This window comes from Schistocerca americana, chromosome 4 (assembly GCF_021461395.2).
Source record: "Schistocerca americana isolate TAMUIC-IGC-003095 chromosome 4, iqSchAmer2.1, whole genome shotgun sequence".
NCBI lineage: Eukaryota > Metazoa > Arthropoda > Insecta > Orthoptera > Acrididae > Schistocerca > Schistocerca americana.
Genome location: NC_060122.1, coordinates 658109846 through 658135839, shown reverse-complemented (window position 1 = coordinate 658135839; position 25994 = coordinate 658109846). Strand labels below are relative to the sequence as shown.

The following is a 25994-nucleotide window of genomic DNA, read 5'->3' as shown; positions in this document are numbered from 1 at the left end:
GTGTCAGGTATTGTCCTCTGCCCCTGCTGTTTATTTATTTTTATTTATTTATTTTCGTGTTCCATAGATCCTTGATGTGAGTGTATCGCTAGGATGTAGAACATGTCAGATTATAACAGTAATAACCATATCTAAATGGTCATGAGGCTTAGAAATTACATCCTATACAGACAGATGCATAGATTTAAGTGTTTAAATAACAACACAGGTTATAGTTTTAGTAATGATTACACAAACAAATTATGTCTTACATTGCCAGTGCTACATAGCTCTTAAGGGAATTATTAAAATTAAACACATTGTACTAACTGTTACACACTGTCAAAAACTTCCTGTAAAGAACAGAAACAACTATTCAAAAGATAAAATGTCAGCTGTTTTTTGAATTTAGTCGTACCCCCAAGGACTGATTTACCATGAAATGGAGGTTTATTGTATACTTTTATGCTTGAATAATGCACCATGCTGAACTCTTTTATATCTTTGTGAAGATAATTTTTACTTCTTGTATCATGATCATGATATTCACTGTCTGACTTTAGGGACTTATAGGCATTATAACAGTTTTATGTGAATGAAGAGTGACAATTTGACATCTCCTGCACAGGCAGCTACTTGTATTACATGTCCAGATGCACACCACAGAAAATATCATTTGCAAATGATCCCTGTGAACATGGCTTGGTAGCCACAGCATAGGGGATAGGAGAGGGAGACTGAGAAATCTTGTGTGATGACTTCTGTGACCTTTACAGGTCGTTAAAAGAGTTTGGGTACCAACGTACAGCTGTGCAGTCGTGAGCCTTATCTCTAAGAATCTCAAATGTAACCAGCACCAGTGATCCTTATCCTTTTGTAGTCTGTTGTACTACCTGTTGTGTTCCAGTTGTTGACCACTGGATTTTCTATCTCACACATTCTGCTTGATTTGCAGGGTTGCCACTTGCTAGGCCAGAACCTGAACGCTTTCTGCTAGCAGTTTGGTGGTGGAAACCGCTGCTTCCCAGTTGATGCTTGCTTTGTGACCATTGTGCTTGCCTGTCTCCATAATACTTGGCTCGGAGCTTTCAGGTAAATGGAAATGTCGTGTGGCTAGGGCCTCCCGTCGGGTAGACCGTTCGCCTGGTGCAGGTCTTTCGATTTGACGCCACTTCAGCGACCTGCGCGTCGATGGGGATGAAATGATGATGATTAGGACAGCACAACACCCAGTCCCTGAGCGGAGAAAATCTCCGACCCAGCCGGGAATCGAACCCGGGCCCTTAGGATTGACAGTCCGTCACGCTGACCACTCAGCTAAGTAATACAGTTAACAGTGTGTAGCAGTTCCACCTGCATTTTATTTCTTTGTTTGTTGCTCTTGTTGTCGATGTACTGCACTGCTACACTAGCTGAAAAATGAGGATTGTAATTTGGATGCAGACTATGGCAAATAATGTAGCTGACAGATAAACAGTTACATTTCACTGACTTTTACTTTCACTGTTCACAATCCTTCAATAATACATAGTGATATATGTATGGCCAGTACACTATTGTTTAAAGTTTCCATAAGCCTCATTAATAGTTTGGAGGAGAACCTCCACATACTGCTACAATAGTCTGCTGTTGGACATCTATGAACAGTAAAAACAATTCACAGTTCTTGAAAAATAAACAGGTACTAAGGAGCAGACACTGTCATTGCTTTTACACACGACCTATTTGTTTAACACTTATTCCACAGTCAATTTGAAGCATTGCTGTTGTTCTAACCAACACAGCTTCCTCATCTGAAACTCACCATGGACTGACTGTCTCATGACCAAAAATTGGGCCCTTATATATCATCACAATAACATGTGTTGGAACTACACATTGTTTGAAGTTAAATTTACAGAAATTACAATTAAAACTTACTTCATACGATTAATGGAATACATCTATAAATTAGTTCTTTTTAACAGTTTCTTCTACTGCAAGAGTTAGACCAAATTATTTGTTTAAATCATGAAATTAACAAATATCATTATGCAAACAATACTTCTGACAAAACTGTTAATTACTTTGGAATTAATTCAGGGCTGGTTTTGCTAACATGTTTTCGAATAGAGCCAAATAGATACTTTATGATTACTAGTATTTCGTCTTCCAGACGTTGTTTATATGTCAACTGTAGGATTTAAGTTATGAAAAATTACTGATTTCACCCTATAACAAAAGACACTAACTAGTAATAGTCAAAATAAATTAGAAAATCAATTACACACATAAAACTAAGCACAAAATTAGATCTGGTGCTATATTCTTTAAAACCAAGGGCCAATCTTTCTCTTTTATGAAAATCCAGATTATATTCACATATGTTAATAGTAATTAGTTAATATTGAAAAAATTAATTTTAAGGAGGCAGATGGCAAAACAAGAGAGGAATTGAAATCACCCGGCTTTCTTCGTCACAAGTGCAGCCAACTTTCAATTCTAAGCATGTTACCATAGCCTTAGCCTTTTCTGGCTGCACTTGATTGGGAGGGGGGCGGGGAGGGGGGGGGGGGGGGAAGGGTCTTCATCAGCCTTTAACCTCTTCATCTTGTTTTATGGTGTTGAGGTGAAATATTTAATTAAGCAGCTCTTAAGTGCTACATAACTGCAAGAATGTAAAACTTCCTGTGATAAAATTGTTTGTGATTCACTGAAGTGAAGTGTGCTATGATGCAATGGAACTGTATTGTGTTATTAGAATGTTGTGCTGGCAAAAAATGCTCTCTGCAAGCAGCAACCAAAATTTCGACTGGATGCCTAGTATGCTGGCAGTTTGGTGTGCTGTAGATTGTTGCAGTTGTGGTTGTAGGGCATAGGAAGTACCTGATCTGGTAATTTGGGGTGACAGCTGAGTGTTGCCATTTTTCTCCTGTTTTACCTCACTGTTGCTGTGTGGAATCATCTTTTTCTGTTCAAAGCTACATCACCATTGTAGGATTGCTCCTTGGAGAAGTAGATTCAATAGGGAGGCACAAGCAATTATAATACCCACTCATTTAATAATCACAATCATGTACAATGTGATATCACCAAAATCCTCCCCTCCTGGGTTCGGGGCTTGGTGGGCCCTTATAGCACTTTGCAGGTTCCTGCCTTCATGACTGGCTTCTAGTGTGGCCCCCTCCTTTGTTGCCCAGCTTGGCAGGAGACTTTGCATACAATACAATATCACTACATAGTGCAAAATACTCTAAAAAACAATAAAAAGAAATTGTATAAAAGATACATCACACTTCACTGTCGCAGTCACTTGTTATTTATCAATCACTTGCCACTGCAACGGTGTTATCTATTGACATCAAAAATCAAACAACTCTCATGATGTACACTCATGTAACTGAAGTAGGTTGTTGTATATCTTCTCAGCCTTTACTTTATTGTTTGCATGTTTTGCTGATACGAGTACATTGCAATTGCTTCAGGATGACTTTGATGATCTTATAATAAGTGTTCATCCTCAGATTAGACCAAATATCTGAAAGAAAATTAGTATTTAGCTTTTACTATACCCAGACAATGAAAAGACTACCTGTGCACAAGTAGGATCTTAGATAGATGAGATAATTTTCATTAACTTTCCTCTTTTTAGAAGTGGGGAAGTAGAAAAATACAATCAGTTTTAACGTTATTTGGTATTTAGAAAGAAAACGAAACACAATGGATCAGATAAAAAGGATCTTTCTGTTGCTCTTAAATATTGTTCGATGTCTTCGAATGTATATATTTTCTCAAGAAAAAGAATGCTGGTGATCTGAAACGTTTGTATGACACTTTCTTTCCCTCTCTCTTTATTTTATTTTATTTTTTTTTTTTTTGTTTCTATTCTCAGCATTATGAAAAATTTACAACACAATCTTCAACAAGGATATGTGTTACACATTTTATTTAGCCTTTAACAAATTTTATCATTGTGGGTTCCTTACTTCTGACACTATATTCTGACTTTTTGTCATGGATGGTATTTTATAACCTTACTTCACTAAGCAAACTGGCATTGCGTTGACTTTTGCCTAGTGTGACCACATATACAGTGAAGCAGCAAAGAAACTGGTACACCTGCCGGGTCGACAGAAGTGTCCGACGCCACGCGTCGGCCTTGACCTATGACGTAAAGGTGTTGTTGTGTGTGACGTCATGACGGTGCGGAGTTTGGTTTGTGAGTGTGGCGTGTTTGTAGATGTCGTCATGTTGTGGTTTGTTGTGCTCTCTGGTGGTATTTTCAGGGTTTTCGTTTGTGTGGTGTAATGGGCTCAGTTTGCTCTTGCTCATTATCCAGAATTGTTTGAGTGTCGGCTGTGTTTGTAGTAGAAATCATTTCAGTGAGTTAACGATTTTGTGTGAAAGTTAATTTAGTGTTGTTCACTGTACATTGTGTGGTAATTTTAGTAAAATTAATCGATTGTTGTTTTTGTTCAGGAATGGATATGACGGATAAAATTAACAGTGCACAGGTCAAGGGAAGTGTTCGATACCAATGTGTGGCTGTGTATGTTGATATTGGTATTGGGAGATGTTTTTGAGCTATATAGGCCAAGGGAAGTGTTTGATCCTAATTTATGGGATCGGGAGCTGCTGTTGAGCTATATAGGTCAAGGGAAGTGTCCGATTCCAGATGATATTGTGTTTAGTGGTATTTGGGAAGTTTTGTGATGTCGGTTTTTTTCGTAGTTTTGTGTGGTTTTGTATGGGGGTGGGTGTCTAAATTTGTTTATATTTAGATTGCCCCCACCCAAAAACACCCCATTTCCCGCGCTTGTCCTGGTAGTGTCATTAGGCTTTTTGTGGAAAGTGAGTGTGTTTGTTTTTCGATGTATTTTCGTCCTCATAATGTGTACGTGCCGACTTTATATGTGCCATATTGGAATCGTGGTTTATGGTCGTTTCCGCCATATTTGTGACATCATGGGTCAAAGCAGAAGGGCGGGATCGGACGCTTCCGTATTTCCCACCTGCCTACTGTCATGTAGGGTCCCCGCAAGCACGCAGAAGTGCCATAGCATGACGTGGCATTTACTCAACTAATGTCTGAAGTAGTGCTGGAGAGAACAGACACCATGAATTCTGCAGGGCCGTCCATAAATCAGTGAGAGTACGAGAAGCTGGAGATCTCTTCTGAGCAGCACATTGCAATGCATCCCAGGTATGCCCAATAATGTTCATGTCTGGTGAGTTTGGTGGCCAGCGGAAGTGTTTAAACTCAGAAGAGTGTTCATGGAGCCACTCTGCAGCAGTTCTGCATGTGTGGGGTCTCGCATTGTCCTGTTGGAATTGCCCAAGTGCCCTGGAATGCACAATGCAATGAATGGATGCAGGTGAACAGACAGGATGCTTATTTACCTGTCAGATCGTGTCTAGATGTATCAGGGTTCCCATATCACTCCAACTGCACATGCCCTGCACCATTTTAGAGCCTCCACCAGCTTGAACAGTCCCCTCTTGACACGCAGGGTCCATGGATTCATGGGGTTGTCTCCATACACTTACACACCCATCTGCTCGATACAATTTAAAACGAGATTCGTCTGATCAGGTAACATGTTTCCAGTCATCAATAGGCCAATGTTGATGTTGACGGGCCCAGGCAGCGTGTAAAGCTTTGTATCATGCAGTCATCAAGGCTACACAAGTGGGCCTTTGGCTCCAAAAGTCCACATTGATGATGTTTCGTTGAATGTTTCACACACTGACACTTGATGGCCCATCATTGAAATATGCAGCAATTTGCAGAAGGGTTGCACATCTGTCATGATGAACAATTCTCTTCAGTTGTCGTTGGTCCCATTCTTGCAGGATCTTTTTCTGGTCGCAGCAATGTTGGAGATTTGATGTTTTACTGGATTCCTGATATTCACAGTACACTCGTGAAGTGGGCATATGGGAAAATCCTCACTTCACCACTACCTTGGAGATATTGTGTCCCATCACTCGTGTGCCAAATATAACGTCACGTTCAAACTCACTTAAATCTTGATAACCTGTCATTGTAGCAGCAGTAACTGATCTAATAATTGTGCCAGATACTTATCTTGTATAAGTGTTGCCAAATGCAGCGCCATATTCTACCTGTTTACATCTCTCTGTATTTGAATACGCATGCCTTTACCGATTTCTTTGTTGATGCAAGCACTCTCTTCTGTCATTGCCTGTTTATCTCAAGAGTCAACTCAGTGTCTCAGTCTATGCTCTTCAGAATGTGTTCCATTTACTGCCTCCTAGGCTGTCCTCTTCCTTCCTTTCTCAACACTTTCCTTCTTGAATTTTAATGATGAAAGTACAAGTACCGTATTGTGTTTTCTTCCATTTCAAGTCCTTTTATTAATGTTCTCTCTTCACTGTCTACCACGTTTGTTTTTCTGTCTTTCCAGCTTGTTCTTCTCATTTTCTGTCATATCCACATTTCAGCAACTTCAAGTAGATTCCTTTTCAGTTTACCCAGAGTCTATCTTCCACTTTGATAGAACAGTGTACTTCCCACAGAAGATTTTACAAGGGATTTGTTGGCATCTGTCTTCATATATTTGCTGTTTAAAAGGCTTTTCTCAGTTGTAAATGTCTGTTTTGCCAAGCAGTCCTTCTCTTCACTTCCACTAAGCATTTAGTATCAGCTGTGATTATACTTCTGACATAATAAAATTATTTCAACTGATCAATTCTGATGTCATCCGTTTTTAGATTGGTTTTAACTTATTGTATATTTTTCAAGACTCCCTTCAAACTTACTATATCTGAACATCTCTTTGGTTGCTTAAATTTATGTGCACTAGAGGAAAACTATGTTATCAGGACAACGAAGGTGGAGCACACTAGTGACTGTCACTAATACCTATTGTCACAAGAAAGTGAAGGTGGTAAACGTAATACTAGCGGAAAAATAATGACTATTAGCCACCACTCTGTTTGGAACTGACAGTAATAGGAATGCTGTAAATGGGCTTTCCTATGAGTAGATCCACACTCAGTGACAGATGCATTAGAGTGGATGATGAAACAAATTCATAGATTACGACTCTTATTGAACATTTATCCGGATGCGTTAGATAGGAGCCGTGCAGTGAATTCGATACCAAACACTCAAAACACGTTTTGTACGAGAAAGATGACAAAGAATACCCGTTTAAAACACGGTTAGTCATCCTTCTGATGCTGAGAACTTTTGTTTGTGATTCTATGGTTTGAAATAGTTCTTCGTCCGTAATATTCAGATCGATATTAAGGATTACACTGCGCTGGTGTAACCTGTGATCTGTAATGTACACTAGTACCTGTTTACTACGAAACAGCGACGATTCTATTAAACCGTTTGCAGCTTGTACGGAATATAGGTCCATTCTAATTATGTTTCTCCCTAGGGAACTGATGTTTGTTATGTTATTACGGTAACCTGGTTTTGCTTGAAAAACAGTTTTTCCCAAAGCCACCGGGTGCATGTTGTATACGCTTCCGGCCTTTCCTTTTACGGATATGTAGCTGAGTACCAAGAATTGAGATCATTGGTGCCGAGTATGGTCTGCGGAGCATGATTTGTTTTCTGGATTGTTACATCTCTGGAATTAATGTGATCTGTGGATACAGGTATAGAGTATGTATATCTATGGTTAGCGGCATTTTAAGAAAGTGCAGGGGAAAGGTAGGTGGTGGGCGTGGTGTAGAAAGTGGAAAAGTGAATGCAGGTGATAGCGGAGAAAATGATTGTGAGATGGAGAGGGGGGGTGTCCTATATTCGTGCTCAGTACGTGTCTCATCGTGTCAAGACAGTTTGGTGATGGTTTGTGTAGTAGTTCAAAATGTTTTAACGTGACAGTGAGCGAAGTGCCTGAAGTGTATTCGTGCACCATCGGCGTTATAGATATCTTTTTCACCAAGTAGTGAATCCGGAGAAATCATGTTTTAGTGAGTCATAGGTGCAGAAACCGGTTTTAATTTTTGGCAGTAGGTTTGTGGAACCCACAGCGCTTCCTCTTAAACATTCACGTTTGTAAGTATTGCACTGGAGTGATTTATTGCTATTGCAGCTATCCACACACATAGACGTGTTAAGTTTCGTATTCCACCTGACTTGAACATTCAGACAGATCCAGCATTATTACAGTTGTTGTTTTATTCATGTAAAGACGGTGGTGACCGTTCGAATATATAAATTTATATATTTTTTTGTTTGCGTCTTACACTCCTCGGAAAAATTACCTAACGACCCCAGAAAGCCAGTGTATTTCAGTGGACCTTAAAATGCTTCAGTATATGGTGAATACTTTCACGTATCTGTTCATGTTCAAATTCTGTAAGCGTTGTACTAGTATGCTATTAGATACACTTTTGTTATTAGAGTGGAGGCCTGTAAGTCTACTGTTAGTGCAGTCATGTATTAGTATAGTTTAATTTCATTAGTCAGTTATAAATTACTGCAAATGTAGAGCCTACTCTCACAAATATGGTGCACGTAACAAGGAGATAGGCATAACTAACTATAGTTCAACATAGTTAATCACAAAACAGGGCTAATCAACATTGAAATTGTTCCAGGTTTCGTTAAAGAGGCGCAGAAAACTGCTTTCACACCTGCCTCACGATGGAGATAAGGGAAAGGACAAAACATGAAAAATCTGTAAATTCTGAAGAAGTTAAAAGTACTTCATTGGCTGCCACCAGTTTAAAATCCCACCCATCCGTTTACATTATTTTTGTGTCTCTGCTTCTTGATTTATTAGCTTTTACAATGATACTCCCACTGTTACCATCACTACTTGATCATTATCGACAAAATGACAAGCCTGATGGGTTGTATCCTTGGCTACTCAGTAAAATACGTTATTTTCAACAGATTGTGGGTGCTCCGGACAGATTTAACTCTGTCTTATTTGGCGGTAAGTACTGTACCCTTTCTTGTTTTACAATAATAGTACCTGTAACATACCATATTATTCTAATGTGTGTGGACACGTTTTGGTCATTAAAATATGCTCACTGTGTTGCACAAAAGCCTTGTGTGTCAGCTATCTGTTCTTGTCAACTTTGTTCTTCGAATTAAGCTCAATGTACTTGCCACCTTACACGGCAGAGATTAGAATCATCAGTCTAATAGGCTATATTTGAAAGTTTTGAAGCACACAGCCTCGAAGAAAGTCAATAATTTTGCATGTACACAAACACTGTTGCAGTTAACTTGGATTATTTTACCCAGAATAGAATTTCTGTACTGTAAGTTTTGTTAGAGGAAAGTAAAGATATGCAGATTTTAGATTGTATTTAAAGTATTACCATACTTCATTGACTGAAAATAAATTAAAAAATACTGGCCTATGAAATGAAATGCTATGTCAGCAATGGTATGAGGAAAGCACTTGCTACGTTTAAGGAATTTTGAATTGTGGATACTGTGGACAGAACAGAGCCATTAGTGCGTCTGTAGAATTGAATATTAAACTCGAATGTTGCAAGACAGTGAGTGCAAAGCAAATATGCTTACTAATGGCAGCACATTATACCCCACACATTTTATGGCATTTGTATCACTAACAGAAGTTATATATACACATTGGATCTCATGATGTGGAATTATTTTTTGTATTATAGCTCAAATAAAAGAATACTGTCACTGACAAGCTGCAGTAGGTGGGAGCATTGTTGCTGGCATGCAGCTGAACACCCTTAACAGAGTTTTGCATGTACAGTAACTTAGAAAAAAAGCAACATAGAAAGCATGTGGCACTGAAGAAAAATCTAATATGGGGTGACAACTGTCACTTGACTCATTCAAATAGCAATCACAAGGTTATTTAATAGAAGTAGAAGCATTTTTCTCTTCCTATCCGACTCAGATTAGTGTTATTCATAGAACTGTGAGCAACTCTAGCTGGTATTCAGTTCTGTAGTTCTCACAATAAAGGAAACTCTTTGAGGGTTGTGGGCAAAATGAAGAAGAGAATAACAGAGGGAGGCAACTGTTATAAAGAGTACCTCTGATCTAGCTTTATTAACAAGAATCATTTACTGATCACAAGTAACTGTCAGTATTGAATGGTTCTTCTTGCTGGTCTACCATCTTCCCTCCACCATGAGATGATATGATTGGCATGTGAATGTGTATTACCCAGGCACATAGCTATGGGTTGCTACAGTTGCTTGGTTGTTTTGTTACAGTGCTTATGTGGAGGGCTGAAACAGCTTAAGGCTAGTCTTTTAAGCTAGGAAGACTTCATTCATTTTTAATGTTATGCTGTCAAGTTTCCTCTTTGACATTCAAGTTAGTTATTCATCTATATTGGTATTGTAAATTTTGCTCAACTTACATAGCTCAAATGAAGACCACAATACCGAGACCCCCCCCCCCCCCCCCTCTCTCTCTCTCTCTCTCTCTCTCTCTCTCTCTCTCTCTCTCTCTCTCTCTCTCTCTCTCTCTCAATTTTTGATGGTCTTATTGGCTGAAAGCTTAGTTTGTGACAGTCTTCTTGTTGTGCCTATCTGCAACTCAGCATCTCCACTCTATATGATGAGTAGCAACTTTGCTTTTCATTATCCAAACCTTTACTTACTGTATCAGTTTAAAACAGTCCACAGTACAACAAACCAAAATTCAGTTGCATAACTAATGTCAAAAGTGTAATCCAACTGGCAAAAGAAAACCAATATCACCAATACCTGCCAGCCACAGTCAAACACAATTACCAAACACTAACAAGAAAAACTCCAAAACAACATCAGATGACTCACTAACAGAGCAAAAAATAGTGTTGAAAGATAAATATCCAACATAAGAGTGCCACCAGGTAATGAGTCACATTGTCTACAAACATGACATGACAAAGACACCATACCACCATGAAGTAATTGCACATTTGGCTGGCCTGAGACTCATTCAGGGAGGCTACCTCTTCTCCATCAGTAAAACACTGAGACTGGTTGCTAACATATTGCTGTGATAGCCCCTAAGCTTTGCTTTCACATTCAAATTAGCCCACAGAAAATAATTTCTTCAGCAGAGTTAGCTGAACGCTTAAAAAGAAAAGATTTATTGAGTGTTGTAAATATGTTAATGCTGCAAACAAATATTATCTACAATATTTTATTTTATATGTGTTCCAGGATTTTTAGGTTCAATGTACTCATTCCTCCAGTTCCTAGCATCTCCACTTGTTGGTGGAGTATCTGATGTTTATGGCCGTAAGCCAGTAATGCTTGTCTGCCTTGTAAGTAATCACAATTTCATTAAAACTTAAATTCTTTAAGAAACTGGAAAAAATTGCACTATTAGTTCCCTTTTATTATTTTTGGGCATGCTATCAAATATGAAATGTTTGTATTATAAAGCACTCATAACTACTTTTCACTTAATTGTAATGGTATGTTGAATATCCTAAGTTAGTTGTATAATCACACACACATTCTTCGGAATTGCTTCATACTCAATTTAAAGCGATATTGGCTGTTTATTGACCATGCCTATTTCAAAAAATATGAAAATGGCATGTATATTGACTGAACCAACATTGTTTTGAGGCACAAATCTTATCCTCATCCTAAAATGGCTATACAAAAACATTTAACAAAGGCACACATCCCCCTGGGGGCTCACCACTGGTAGGTTTGTGCTTGGCTACCATGGGGCCCCAGACTTTGCAGCATTTTTTCCTTTCTGTGCTGCATGTCTATACTCTTGTTATTCTTTTTCCCTTCCCTTTGGGAACATGTCTGGTTTATTATTGGGAATGTTCTGCATTCTGACGCTGACGAGCGAACAGTCTCACCTTTGTTTTTCGCTCCCTTTTCCATTCTTTTTTCTCTTCTCCTCTCCTCTCCTTCCTCCATTTCGGCATTTGAGGATCCCCTTTTTTTCCTCCGTCCTCCCTGTGCACTCCTGAAGGCCGGCCCACATGTCTGATGTGTAACAGGTGACAGGGTAACACGTTATTCCCAGCCCCAGTCGAGAGATAGGGTTCGCACATGCCCCCTGATACAGGTCAGGCCCAGGGAGGGGTGATTGCCTGAGCTGTAACCTTCCCAAATTGCCAATTGGTCCCCCTGTCAGGTGTTTGGGAGGTGTGACCTGAGGTGTGAACAATCACTTAAGGTGGGTGTGTCCCTTGTGAAGGGAGCCCCCAGTTGGAAGGAGTGTGCCATCGGAGACGCTGGCAATCATATAGGGATTTCCTCACAATGAGTCAATCATCCTCCCACTCAACATCTATAAAACGCAAACATAATGAGGCTAACGATTCAGAGACCCTTCCCGCTGCATCACAGTTCCTCATGGTCTCGTTTACTGAAGATGGTCAGTCCTTTGCCTTGGTGAATCCATTTATTATTCACGAAGGTGTAGATACAATTGCTGACCCTGTGAAATCCAGCCCTCGTTTATGGATTGGCACTTTTCTGTTGGAGACCACTTCTGATTCTCAAGCACAGCTGCTGCTTGCTGCCTCGCTTCTCCGCAGTTACCCTGGTCATGTTGAGGCCCATAGAACCTTGAATTCTTCCTGTGGTGTAATTTACGCTCTTTCTCACTTTTGATAGAGTGGTGTTCCCGTCAAAGCTCAGATTAGGCTATGAAATTATCACTGTTCAGCTGTACATTCCGAACCCGATGCGCTGCTACCAGTGTCATAATTTCAATCACACTAGAATGTCTTGTCAACACCCAGCCACATGTCTCTCTGTGGTAGGGATATGCATGAGGGTGATTGTCCACCTCCTTTTCCCCACCGTATCAACTGCAATAGCGGCCATGCCATCGCCTCTTGGAATTGTCCAGTATATCTTGATCAGCGAGCTGTTCGAAAGGTTAGGGTAAAGGAAAAGGTGCCTTGTCCAGTCGCTCACAAGTTACTGGCTAGTTGCAAACCCTGGGTTCTCCCGTCTGGTACCTATAGTTCGGTTCTTGTTACCCCTCGCTCCATGAAGGACACGGCCACGCAGACATGAGACCTCAAATTCAGCTCTGAGGTTGTGAAATCTCCTAGTGTCAAGGTAGCATCACCATACCCCCCCGTCCAGCTGTGCGACAAGCCGTCAAACACTCGCCTCAAGGGACGAAGCCACCAGCTGCACAACCTGTAGGCCGGAAAGAACAAAAGAGTACTTCTGTGAAGATTTCCTCTGTCCCTCCAGGCAAATAACACCCCAGTCTCCATCCAACCGGAAAGGCTCGAAGAATTCCACCAAAGGCAAATGGTCTTCTCCTTTGCCACCTCGAAGATCCTCTTCTATGATGTTGCTATGTGATACCTTAGCCTGGCCAGACTTCATGTCACTGGAGCGCACCAACAACCGTTTTTCAGTGTTGGACTCCACAGACCGTCTGCACAAGCAAGCTGATGCTTCTACAGACCCCATGGAGCAGGATCCTCCTGCTTCCGTGTCCTGTAGCAGTGCCTCTTCCCCATCTGTCACTTGGCAGCAGCCGAGGTGACACTCCTACATCTCTTCATCATCATTCCAATGGAACGTTCACGGCCTTCAGTCCCACAAAGAGGATTTACTGTTGCTTTTAGTGTCGCAGTGTCTCCTTGTACTCTGCCTTCAGGAAATGAAAAAAAACCCTTACGACTGCTTCGAGCTTTCAAATTACTTACTGATTCATTTTGATCTTCCCCCTGAGGTCGGGATTCCATCTCGTGGGAGTGTCATGGTGCTCATATGGGATGACTACCAATCTTCAGGCTGTTGTAGTTCGCCTTTTGCTTCCCCACCTGACTTTTTTCCCCCTCTACCATAAACGTCCCTCCATCATTTGCTGTCACCAGGGCAGACTTCCTTCAACTTATTGGACAGTTACCTCCAACCTTTTTGCTACTCGGTGACTTTAATGCACATCATCCCCTTTGGAATTCTCTCAGGACCTGCCAGAGAGGTGCACTGTTGGCTGACCTTCTTAACCAACTTAACCTCTTCTGCCTTAACACTGGAGCACCCACTTTCCTTTCCGACTCCTCGCACACCTATTCCCGTTTGGACCTCTCCTTGTGCACTGCCCAGTTTGCCCCTCATCTTGAGTGGTCCATTCTTCCTGACACCTCCTCCAGCGACCATTTCCCGTGTGCTATCAGTTTGCTGACTCCTACCCCATCCTCATGAACACCTAAGTGACAGCTTCTGAAGGCTGGCTGGTAGCTTCACTTCTCCCTGGCTACCTTTGAAGAACAAGATTTCCCCAGTTGTGATGACCAGGTAGAATATCTCAAAAACATTATCCTTACTGCTGAAGAACGTTCCATCCCCCGCACTTCCTCTTCACCACGTTGTGTCAGAGTTCATTGGTGGACTGAGGCATGCCACGGCGCAGTTTGCGCACAGAGATGTGCTCTCCGCGTTTTTAACTGCCACCTTATGCAGGCAAACTGCATTCATTATAAACAGATGCTTGCAAAGTGTTGTTGCACTCTTCAGGATAGCAAAAGAGCTAGCCAGGTTTCATTCACTAGTTCTTTTAACAGTTCCACAACTTCCTCGGTCATGTGGGCCAACTTCCGATGGCTCTCTGAAACAAAGATCCATTCCCAAATTTCCGGCTTGACAGTACCTGATGATACCATCGTGGACCCTATTGCTATCTCCAACACATTGGGCTGCCATTTTGTGGAAGTTTTGAGCTCTTCCACTGTCACCCTGCCTTCCTCCATCGGAAACAAGTGGAGGAGGCTCAGGCAACCCCTTCTCTTCTCCGAATCGTGTGTGCTCTCAGTTCATCCCGATCCTCTGCCCCAGGCCCAGATGCCATCCACATTCAGGTGTTGCAGCACCTTTCTCTTGCGGGCAAGCACACTTTCTGCTTAACAGGTACAACCACATCTGAGCAGAGGGCACATTTCCTGGACGCTGGCGTGGATCCACAGTCATACCCATACCTAATCCCGGTAAAGACGAAAACCTTCCTTCTAGCTACCGCCTCATCTCTCTTACCAGCTGTGTCTGCAAGGTGATGGAATGTATGATTCATGCCCAGCTGGTGTGGTGGCTAGAGTCTCACCATGTACTAGTGAATGCACTGTGTGGATTTCAAGCGTGGCGTTCTGCAGTTGACCATCTCGTTACTTTGTCCACCCATGTCGTGAATGGTTTTCTGTGGAAATCCCAGACTGTGGCCATGTTTTTTTATTTGGAGAAGGCCTAAGACGCCTGCTGGAGAACTGGTATCCTCATACTCTTTATACGTGGGGCTTCCGTGGGCACCTGCCCTGTTTTCTTTGGGCATTTTTACAAGCCCAAGTTTTCAAGGTGTGTGTGGGTTCTGCCTTGTCAGACATCTTTATCAAGGAAAATGGTGTGCTTCAGGGTTCCGTCTTGAGTGTCATCCTCTTTGCTATTGCCATTAACCCTATAATGGTCTGTCTCGCGCCAGGCATCTCCGGCTCCCTTTTTGTTGATGATTTTCCCATCTATTGCAGTTCTTCGCAGACATGTCTCATTGAGTGGCGTCTTCAGTGCTGTCTTGATTGTCTTTACTCCTGGAGCATCGACAATGGCTTTCGCTTTTCCACTGACAAAACCGTGTGTATGAATTTCTGGCGCTGCAAATGGTTTCTCCCACCATTTCTCCATTTTAGGCTTGTTCCCCTTCCATTCGTTGAAACTATGAAATTCCTGGGGCTCGTGCTCGAGAGGAAACTCTCTTGGTCCTCCCATGTATCTTACCTGACAGTCTGCTGTATGCGCTCCCTCAATGTCCTACGTGTCCTCAATGGTACTTCCTGGGGTGCCGATCGAACCACCTTCCTCCGTTTGTACTGGTCCCTTGTCCATTCGAAACTCGATCATGGGGGCTTTGTTTATGCATCTGCACACCCGTCCCTCTTATGCCGTCTCAACACTATCCACCATCGTGGCATCTGTTTGGCCATGGGTGCCTTTTACGCTAGCCTGGTTGAGTATGTATCCCGAAGCTGCTGAACTACAACTGCCCTACCACCGCGACTTTCTCTTCAGAAGGTATGCATGCCGTTTGTCTGCCATACATGACCACCCATCCTATGCCTCCTCCTTTGATGATTCCTTTGATCGTGACTATGGGGCTCGTCCCTCTTCTCTATTACCTCTGGAGTTCGCTTTCAGCACTTCTTATGGCAGCTTAACTTCACATTACCTGTGACTTCCGGTGGATGTGAACCCTTCACCACCTTGTCTTTGTGAAGCGGCCCATGTTAACCTATGCCTTCATTCGCTTCCTAAGGACACTACTCCAGCCTCGGTCTATTGCCTTCAGTTTCACTACCTTCACATGGAACTTTGCAATACTGCCTTTGTATACACTGATAGCTCTCGGACTGACTGTGGGGTCGGGTGTGCATTACTCATTGGAACCCATGTCTTTAGATACTGGCTTCCCGCACATTCCTCAGTATTTACAACCGAGCTCTTCACCATGCTTCAGGCCATAGAGTACATCCGGCGGCACAGGCTTTTCAATTGTGTCCTCTGCTCAGACTCACTCAGTTCCCTTCAAAGACTGTGTGCTATTCACTGCCAATCCCTTAGTGCAGCGGGTCCAGGAAAAGTGTCACTTGTTCACTCTTGGTGGAGCCAGTGTCGTGTTTCTGTGGGTTCCTGTTGGGCTGCCAGGAAACGAGGCTACTGATGCTGCAGCAGTCCTCGTACTTCAGCCCACGAGTACCTATATTCCCTCCAATGATCTCTGCATTGCTGTCTGTCGGTGGGAGGAGATTGTTTTAACTAGGCTGCATATTGGGCAGATGTTAAGTCCCATAGTGCTCAGAGCGATTTAGAGCATATTGGGCACTGCCTTCTTAGCCATTGTCGTTGGCTAAGTGGCACTACCCCACCACTTTGTACATATTGCACCCAAATTTTGACTGTCTGCCACTTCCTGGTGGACTGCCCTTTTTTTTAACCATTTGCATTCCAGCTTGGGTTTGCCGTTTGATTTATCAGCTGGTTTAGCGAATGATGCACGGGCTGTCAACCGCATTTTACTTTTTATCTGCCGAAGAAATATGGTGAAGGCCATTTAATTTTTAGTTTTGTATATCCATTTCTGTATCGTGTCATTTTTAGCCCTTTTTCCACGTGCCTGTTTTTAGCTATCTTCTCTTTGTCAATTGGGACTGACATATAGTCGTTTAGTTTACAGTTGGTGAAGAAGTTAATACCAACTACATTTCAGTGTGCACTTTGATGTCAGTATTAATATTGACTGCAGGCCACACAGGGGGAAAAAGCTAGAAATAAACATCAAATTAGTGTGCAGGGTCAATGTTGACACTGCTGTTTAGGCTATTAAGGGGAGTGAGACTGCCCATCTTGCCAATGTTAAATTTGCAAACTTTGTGTATTGTCTTCTCGGGAACTGATACACCTAGAACTTTGAAATTTTGGCAGCTGCTTTCAGCATGTATTGTTAGCTTTATGAAGCAGAATCAATGTTTCTTTCTTCTTGGTATAATATTTATTAATTTTTTTACCGCTAAGCAATTTTTACTAGGAGAAAATTTCATATAAATCTCCCTGATTTTTGCCGTTGCTGTAGTTCAGTGGTGCCTTCGGTTTTTTAGCATTTCTGAAAATTTGAATGTCATGTGTAGTGATTGGTGAGATAGAGGTTGCATTTACACTAGACTCGCGCTAAGGTGGCCATTCCTGGTACATATGGGTGCCAGATTATTGAGTGCCTGAAATTTATTTTATTCATTTATTTCGTTTTTTACTTATTTTGAAAACATAGTGTATATAGTGTATTGGACTTTATTAAACCGAAGGATTCAATTTTAAAACATAGGGGATATACTTTATTAAATCCAAAAATACATTAATTTTCAAAGAAAACTTAGTCCTTGAGTGTATACTGTACACAATTGAACAGTTGTATCACTCACTATGAAACATGTCCCTAATTTTTAACTGTCGCAATCATGGTACACGATGTTGGCCTGCTTTATCACACAACCGCTTTACAAGTATTACATCGGTACTGCATGTATCTAATTGTTCCATAATGTACTCCAGGAAGACCTCGGCCACTTCAGTACCAGCCATGTGAGAAATCTTCATGCTCTCTCCTTCATCACTACTTTTTGTACACTTTTGATTATTTCTTCATGTGTTAAAGTTTGGTCCATATCACAGGTTTCCTCATTCAGCCACTTAGTAGCATCATCATCAATTTCTTCTGCTCCTGGAAGGTTGTGGAACATGGCAGTGTACAAAGTAACTGATAATTCTGAATTGACTGGCTCATCGCTGTCACTCACTACTGGATCCAACTCGACATCAATGGATGGCCACAATTTTCTCCAGCTCTTCATTATGTTAGCAATCTCTACTTTATCCCATGCTTCGGGTGCTTGGAAAATGACATCACATATGTTAATTGCTTTCCACGCCTTCAGCGTAGTCTCAATAGTCATTTTCACTTTCATTCAGCAATGAGATGAGAAGTGACTGTCGATAATGATGGTTGATTGATTCCAAACTTCCCTGGTCCATGTATATCATCTGACTTTAGAGAAACATCTGAAGGATGACTGGGAGCTTTGTCAGATATAAGGATAGCTTTCAGTGGAAGCTTTTTCTTCTATAGCTCTTTCCTCACTGCTGGTACAAACATTTCATGGAGCCACCGAGAGAATATTTGTCTGTCCATCCACACTTCCTTCTGTGTGCAATACTGAATTGGTAGAGTATTTATGTCAGTGTGTTGAAAACAACATGGATGTTGGGTTTTTCCAATCACCATAAGTGGTAGTTTATGACTTCCATTTGGATTACAACATGCCATTGTTACCCACTGTTTCTGTTGTTCGTAACCACAAGCTTCCTTCTTGTTCTAGGCAGCTAATGTTTTTGAAGGAAGCATCTTGTAAAAGATCCCTGTTTCATCAGCATTATACAAGACATCAGCAGTTAAATCTTCTTCCTCTATTATCTTCCATATCTTGCTTACAAACTCATCAGCATCCTTGTTATTAGCTGAGCGACTTTCCCCGGTGACTGTCAGCTGCCGAATGCCATTTTGTTTTTTTCCAGTTTGATAGCCAACCTTCGCTCGCTGCAAACAAGTTACTACCACCAAGTTGTTCGTTAAATGCAACTGCTTTTTTCTTTATAATTGGGCCACTGACTGGAATTCCTTCACTGCGTTGTTGTATGAACGATCTGTAAACAGCTACGTCCAGTTCTTCATTCTCACTCTTTCGCATAAACTTCCAGTTTTGCAACTTGCTATCCATTTGTGTTGAGTACTGTCGAATAACATCTTCTTTCTTTTTGATGTTATAAATAGTTGCTTGTCCAACACTGATCTCGGCAGCAATGGCTTTCTGCGAAGAACCTTGATTTAACTTACCTAAAATTTCTAGTTTCTGCTTGAGGTCTAGCGTAACATGTTTCCTTTTAGAAGACATGATTCCAAACTGTAAAAAAAGCTAAAATTTCAAATACAGTACATTTTATATGTGCGCCGAATTACTGAGAGGCCATCCTACTGAGGGCCGGATTACCGAGTGTCTAGTGTAGTAGGCTACTGAATGTCAAATCATAGAAAATATGATTAAACTAATCTATTATTAAAAATTTATGGTTACCTCATGTTTTTATCAAAGTTCAGCAGAGTAATCTGGGGACTCCTCTTCTGATTCTTGTTATTCATCTAGACTCTTTCTCCGTCTTGCTGCTCTTGCTTTCTTTGTATTAGTTTCAACTGCATACTGAGACATGTTGACTCAGTTTATCCAGAAGCTGAAGACGTTTGATGATAACATCAGGAACTATGCTAAGCCTAACAATGACCTTTAATCTATCCAGATGACTAACACTGAATGAAATAACAGCATCGTTGACTCCCCATTTCAAATCTTTTATCCCATCAAAGACATTCTTACACACAAAAGTCCATACGAGGGTGTTGAATGACCCGTTTTGTTGAATCTGGGTATAACCATGAAAACTTGAGGTTTGAAATACTCGCTTTGAAGGTGAAGGTGAAAGCAATCCAGTGTTAAGAAATTTTGTAAATACCACAACAGTCTCTAATCACAGATATTTGTTCATTCAGTTACCATTTTCAGATTGATCTGCCTCTGTAAATTAAACAGAGTAAGCAAATAAAATATATAGCCATAAATGGCATCATCATATAGAATAAAACTGTGATAAAATGGGAAATACTCATGAACCATAGTGTCCGATCATCGCTGGCATACTGTACGCTGATACTATGCTGGTAATGACCTGACGTTATGGTTTTTGAGTGTCACATTTTATCATGATTTTACTCTGTGATTATGCCACTTACAGCTATATACATTATTTGCTTAATCTTTTAACTTTGTAAAGATTGATATGTTTGAAGATGACACTGAATCCCGAATCTGGCACAAACAGCACTCATGACTCAAACCACTAACTCACAGATCAAAAACACAGCTAGTAGCTGCGATAAAGGTCCCAACCAAATGACCAAAGTTTCTGCAACAGAAGAGTGAAATCCACAACACACCCTTCATTGTCTGAAGTTTTGGGAAATACAAAATAAAAACCACATCAGAAGTTGTGTATCTTTCCTGACTGAACATACAATTTTGAAAAGCAGAATAAAAATATTTCGTGTTAGAATTGCTGAAAAACTTTTCTACCAGTTGAAACAGAAATTGGCAAATTATTTTAGAGGCTTAAAAACTGAAAATGTATTTTTTTACCATTAAAGCTAATAGATTTCTTTAATAATAATCACTGTAAATACATTAATCATAATTTGTTTTATTAAACAGTAGAAAGTGTTATTGTCAAACAATGGAAAATCCAGGATCAAATGTAACAATATTATGAAGAGGAAAGTTGCCACTCACCATATAGTGGAGATGCTGAGTTGCAGATAGGCACAACGACTGTCACAAATTAACTTGGGCCAGTAAGGCCTTCATAACACACACACACACACACACACACACACACACACACACACACACACACACACACGACTGCAGTCTCTGGAAATTGAAGTCACACTGCGAGTAGCAGCACCACTATGTGATGGGAGTGGTGACTGGGTGGCGGTAAGGTGGATGCTGGGGGAGGGAGAGGGGGAATAGTAGGGTAGGGGTGGGAGATAGTGAAGTGCTGCTGGGGAGTGCCCAGGGATGGGGGTGTGCAGTCGGGAGGTTAGACGGTGGGCAGGGGAGAGGTGGGGGGAGGAGGAACAGCAAAGAAGAGAAGTAAAAAGACTGGGTGTGACTGTGGAATGAGGGCCGTGTAGCGCTGGAATGAGAATAGGGCAGGGGCTGGATGGGTGAGGACAATGACTACTGAAGATTGAGGCCAGGAGGGTTACGGGAACTGAATTGCACATGTGGGAACTTTGCCTGCAATATATCCTATGTTCCTGTAAGCCTTCTGGCCTCAACCTTTGTTAATCATGGTAATCACCCATCCAGCCCCTTCTCTGTTCCCATTGTAGCACTACACGACCGCATTCCGCTATTGCACCCAGCTGTTTTTTTTCTCTCCTTCCCCCCCTCCCCCCCCCCCCCCCCCCCCCCACCTCCAGCCCACCTCCCTCTCCCTGCCCCAGCCTCCTACTAATACCCCCCACCCCACCCAGTTGCCTCTCTCATCGTGCACTTGTGCTACTGGCCACAGTGTGGCTTCAGTTGCGAGAGACAGCAGTTTTGTGTGTGTGAGTGTGTGAGTGTGTGAGTGTGTGAGTGTGTGAGTGTGTGAGTGTGTGAGTGTGTGTGTGTGTGTGTGTGTGTGTGGTGGTTTTTTTGAACGCCTTACTGGCTGAAAGCTAATTTGTGACAGTCTTTTTGTTGTGCCTATCTGCAACTCATCGTCTTGGCTATAGAGGGTGTTCCATTTATCTTGACCACCCTAAATAACTGTTTGTCCAGATGCAAATTACAGAAGTTTTCAAGCAAATGTTCTTTAGTCGTTGGGGACTTTATTCAGCAGGATTGCCTTCATTGTAGCTTTGTGTTTTACAAAGACATGAACAGCGGTATGACTTTTTTAAATGGCACCCTGTATTTTTTATTAGGTAATTTATTTCCTCTCCTAAAGGCCTATTCAAAAATGTAACACAGGTATCATTCACTGAAATACAACATTATTAATTACATAACACAGCACTGACTTTGAGCCCGGGATCACAAACGTCCATTTGCTGGAGTTGCCAGAAAACAAATGAAAATCAAGTAAAAACATAACACAAAATTGACTTTGACTCTCCTGTACCACTCTGAAGGAGTGGTAACCCTGGTGTACTTGTTGACGGAAAGAATTATTTACTTTTTCCAGTGTTACCTGCTAAAGAGAATTACAAGCAGGCACGATACATTCCAGCATGTCCTCTGGAGTTGTTGGAATATGGCAGTAGACAACATCTTTAATGCATCCCCAAAGAAAAAAATTGCAGAAGATTTAAATCGGGAGACCTGGCAGGCAAAGTAACTGTTCCTCCTAGACCAATCCATCTGGCACGATACCATCGGTTCAGAACACGACACGCACGTGAGGCATTATGTTCTGGACATCCATCGTGTTGATACCACATAAGCATTCTGGTTCTTAGCGGCACTTCATCCAGAAGCAGAAGAATTCATCTGAGGAAGTTGGCATACACTGTGCCATTTAGACTACCATTGATGAAATAATTGTAGAACCAAGCAACCCACACCAGATGTTCTCTCTCCATCGACACTGATGTTCCACCTGTCTAAGCCATTGTGGGTTGTCACTGGACCATTAATACACGTTCCTTCTATTTACCTGTCCTTTGTTTGAGAAGGAACATTCATCGGTAAATAAAACATTGGAGAAGAAGCTTGGGTTGGCAAGTATTAGCTGCTGTGCCCACTGACAGAACTACACGATTCTGGAAACCGTTCCCATGCAACTCTTGATGTAGGTGTACATGGCAAGGATGGAACTGGTGGCGTGTAAGAATACGATGTACACTGGTTTTAGGAATGGCAATCTCGTGTTCAAGCTGTCATGTGTTCACATGTGGATTCATAGCAACGGAAGCGAGAACAGTAACTTCGGCAGCTTCGTCTGTGTGAGTACTACGACGATTGCATTGTTGTGGATTGAAACTTCCCATTTCCTGAAGCATCGCAACAAGACGAGAAAACATCCATCAGGAAGGTGGGTTCTTGTGAAGATATCACTCTCTGTACAGTCCCACTTCCTGTGTAGCATCTTGCCTACCTTCAACAACATGTTGATGCAGTTTGTAAGGAGGACAGCCTTGACTGTATGCCTACTCAACACAACAGTATTTAAAAGGACTAACTACTGTACTAAATGTACCTGTACATAAGAAAACAGTATTGCAATTATTGGTCTGCCAACTTACATTCCCCATAGATGAGTCTTCTCTTCATTGGTGTACATTCTACTCGCACAACTCTTGAGCTGATGATGGTTGATGGAATGATGGGTGTGCATTCGACTTGTGTTTATATTTGTCCTCTGTCATCGTCAGCAGGTGGATGTGTTCCATTAGCCCAAGTACCTGCTCTAAATGCTGGGAACGTCATTGTTGTGTTATTTAATTAATAATGTTGTGTTTCAGTAAATGGTACACTGTGATAAATTTTTGAATAGGTATTTAGGAGAGGAAATGAATTACCAAATAAAAAATATAGGGTGCCATTTAAAAAAGTCATACCGCTGTTCATACCTTTGTAAAAATCAATGTTACAATGAAGGCGATTGATGTCCCCCTGACGGCTAAATAACATTTGCTGGAAACATTTTGTAATTTGCATCTGTACACACGGTTATTTAGAGTGATCAAGACATTGTAAGTATTATTAAGAGCAGGAAATAATTATAATACTGCTTAATTAGATGTAGAAAGAAATTTAAATGCTTAATGTTCAGGTACTGCAAGTGTTCTTTTTCAACTTCTGTAATTTTTGTTTTAGATTGGAATTTCATTTTCTTACGTGCTGTGGGCCTTGTCGAGCTCATTTTTGCTTTTTGTTTTTGCAAGAATTATCGGAGGAATAAGCAAGGGAAATGTTAGTCTGTCTATGGCAATCATTACTGACGTATCATCATCTGCTACTAGAGGACGCGGGATGGTAATTGAATTTTTATTGCTTTGTCTTAGTTGTAGAATGTTTCATGACATCTATATGTGATTTTTTTTTTCTTATTTTTCCTGTTCAAGGCCCTTGTTGGTATTGCCTTTTCTGTTGGCTTCATAGTTGGTCCTGTGATTGGAGCCATGTTTGCAAGGTGGGCACAAGGCCAGTCTGGTGACTGGTTTGTCACTCCGGCACTGTTTGCTTTTGGATTATCGCTGCTTGATGTGTTATTTGTTACGCTGTTTTTTAAGGAGACTCTGCCAAAGGTACACATCTTGAATTTTTCTTGTAACTCCTTGTTGCAATATAGCTTTCAAAATGTGTAATATTTCTTCCTGCTAGTGATCCATTCCTGAAATGAAGACACACCATTGCAGAGAGAGAGAGAGAGAGAGAGAGAGAGAGAGAGAGAGAGAGATATTTAACTTTTGTCTCTCGTGCCCTTATAAAATTTATATACTGAATGCTATGCGAGTGCATAATGGTTGTTGGGATATATGATTCCTTAATAGTTTGGTGAGAGGAAAGGTAGTAGTTGGTAGCAGTAATATAGCAGACTTTTTGTCACGCATTATTACGCTGCATGGCAGTTGCTAAGGAATGACTCTAAATTGCTACGGAACAACCTATAATTGCTACAGACCACCTGGCCAGTGATAGTAAAAGAAAATGTGCTGGTACTACGAACGGCTGAAAGCAAGGGGAAACTACAGCAGTAATTTTTCCCTAGGACACTCAGCTTTACTGTATTGTTAAATGATGGTGTCCTCTTGGGTAAAATATTCCGGAAGTAAAATAGTCCCCCATTCGGATCTCCAGGTGGGGACTACTCAAGAGGACGCCATTATCAGGAGAAAGAAAACTGGCATTCTGCGGATCGGAGCGTGGAATGTCGGATCCCTTAATCAGGCAGGTAGGTTAGAAAACTTAAAAAGGGAAATGGATAGGTTGAAGTTACATAAAGTGGGAATTAGTGAAGTTCGGTGGCAGGAGGAACAAGAATTTTGGTCAGGTGAATACAGGGTTATAAATACAAAATCAAATAGGGGTAATGCAGGAGTAGCTTTAATAATGAATAGGAATACAGGAGTGCGGATAAGCTACTACAAACAGCACAGTGAACACATTATTGTGGCCAAGATAGACACGAAGCCCACACCTACTACAATAGTAAAAGTTTATATGCCAACTAGCTCTGCAGATGATGAAGAAATTGATGAAATGTATGATGAGATAAAAGAAATTATTCAGGTAGTGAAGGGAGACTAAAATTTAATAGTCATGGGTGACTGGAATTCGAGAGTAGGAAAAGGGAGAGAAGGAAACATAGTAGGTGAATATGGATTGGGGGAAAGAAATGAAAGAGGAAGCCGTCTGGTAGAATTTTGCACAGAGCATAACTTAATCATAGCTAACACTTGATTCAAGAATCATAAAAGAAGGTTGTACACGTGGAAGAATCCTGGAAATACTAGAAGGTATCAGATAGATTATATAATGGTAAGACAGAGATTTAGGAACCAGGTATTAAATTATAAGACATTTCCAGGGGCAGATGTGGACTCTGACCACAATCTATTGGTTATGAGCTGTAGATTAAAACTGAAGACACTGCAAAAAGGTGGGAATTTAAGGAGATGGGATCTGGACAAACTGATTAAACCAGAGGTTGTACAAAGTTTCAGGGAGAGCATAAGGGAACAATTGTCACAAGTGGGGGAAAGAAATACAGTAGCAGAAGAAGGGGTAGCTCTGAGGGATGAAGTAGTGGAGGTAGCAAAGGATCAAGTAGGTAAAAAGACGAGTGCTAGTAGAAATCCTTGGGTAACAGAAGAAATATTGAATTTAATTGATGAAAGGAAAAAATATAAAAATGCAGTAAATGAACCAGGCAAAAAGGAATAGAAACATCTCAAAAATGATATGAGGAGGAAGTGC

General features: G+C 41.2%; 1 protein-coding gene across 3 annotated transcripts in view; it reads left to right on the top strand.

Annotated features, from left to right (window-relative positions):
* Window positions 1-25994, top strand: part of LOC124612981 (major facilitator superfamily domain-containing protein 10) — a 150114-nt gene that overhangs the window by 40168 nt on the left and 83952 nt on the right. Inside the window, exons 2-6 of one of the 3 annotated variants that reach the window (XM_047141517.1) lie at window positions 935-1071; window positions 8542-8882; window positions 11101-11204; window positions 23892-24050; window positions 24140-24322. In XM_047141517.1, the coding sequence (XP_046997473.1) occupies window positions 8588-8882; window positions 11101-11204; window positions 23892-24050; window positions 24140-24322 (741 nt within the window). In that variant the 5' untranslated portion in view covers window positions 935-1071; window positions 8542-8587. Of the gene's footprint in view, window positions 1-934; window positions 1072-7641; window positions 7997-8541; window positions 8883-11100; window positions 11205-23891; window positions 24051-24139; window positions 24323-25994 lie in introns of those variants that run through there. The other 2 variants (XM_047141516.1, XM_047141518.1) reach the window with 2 other exon arrangements.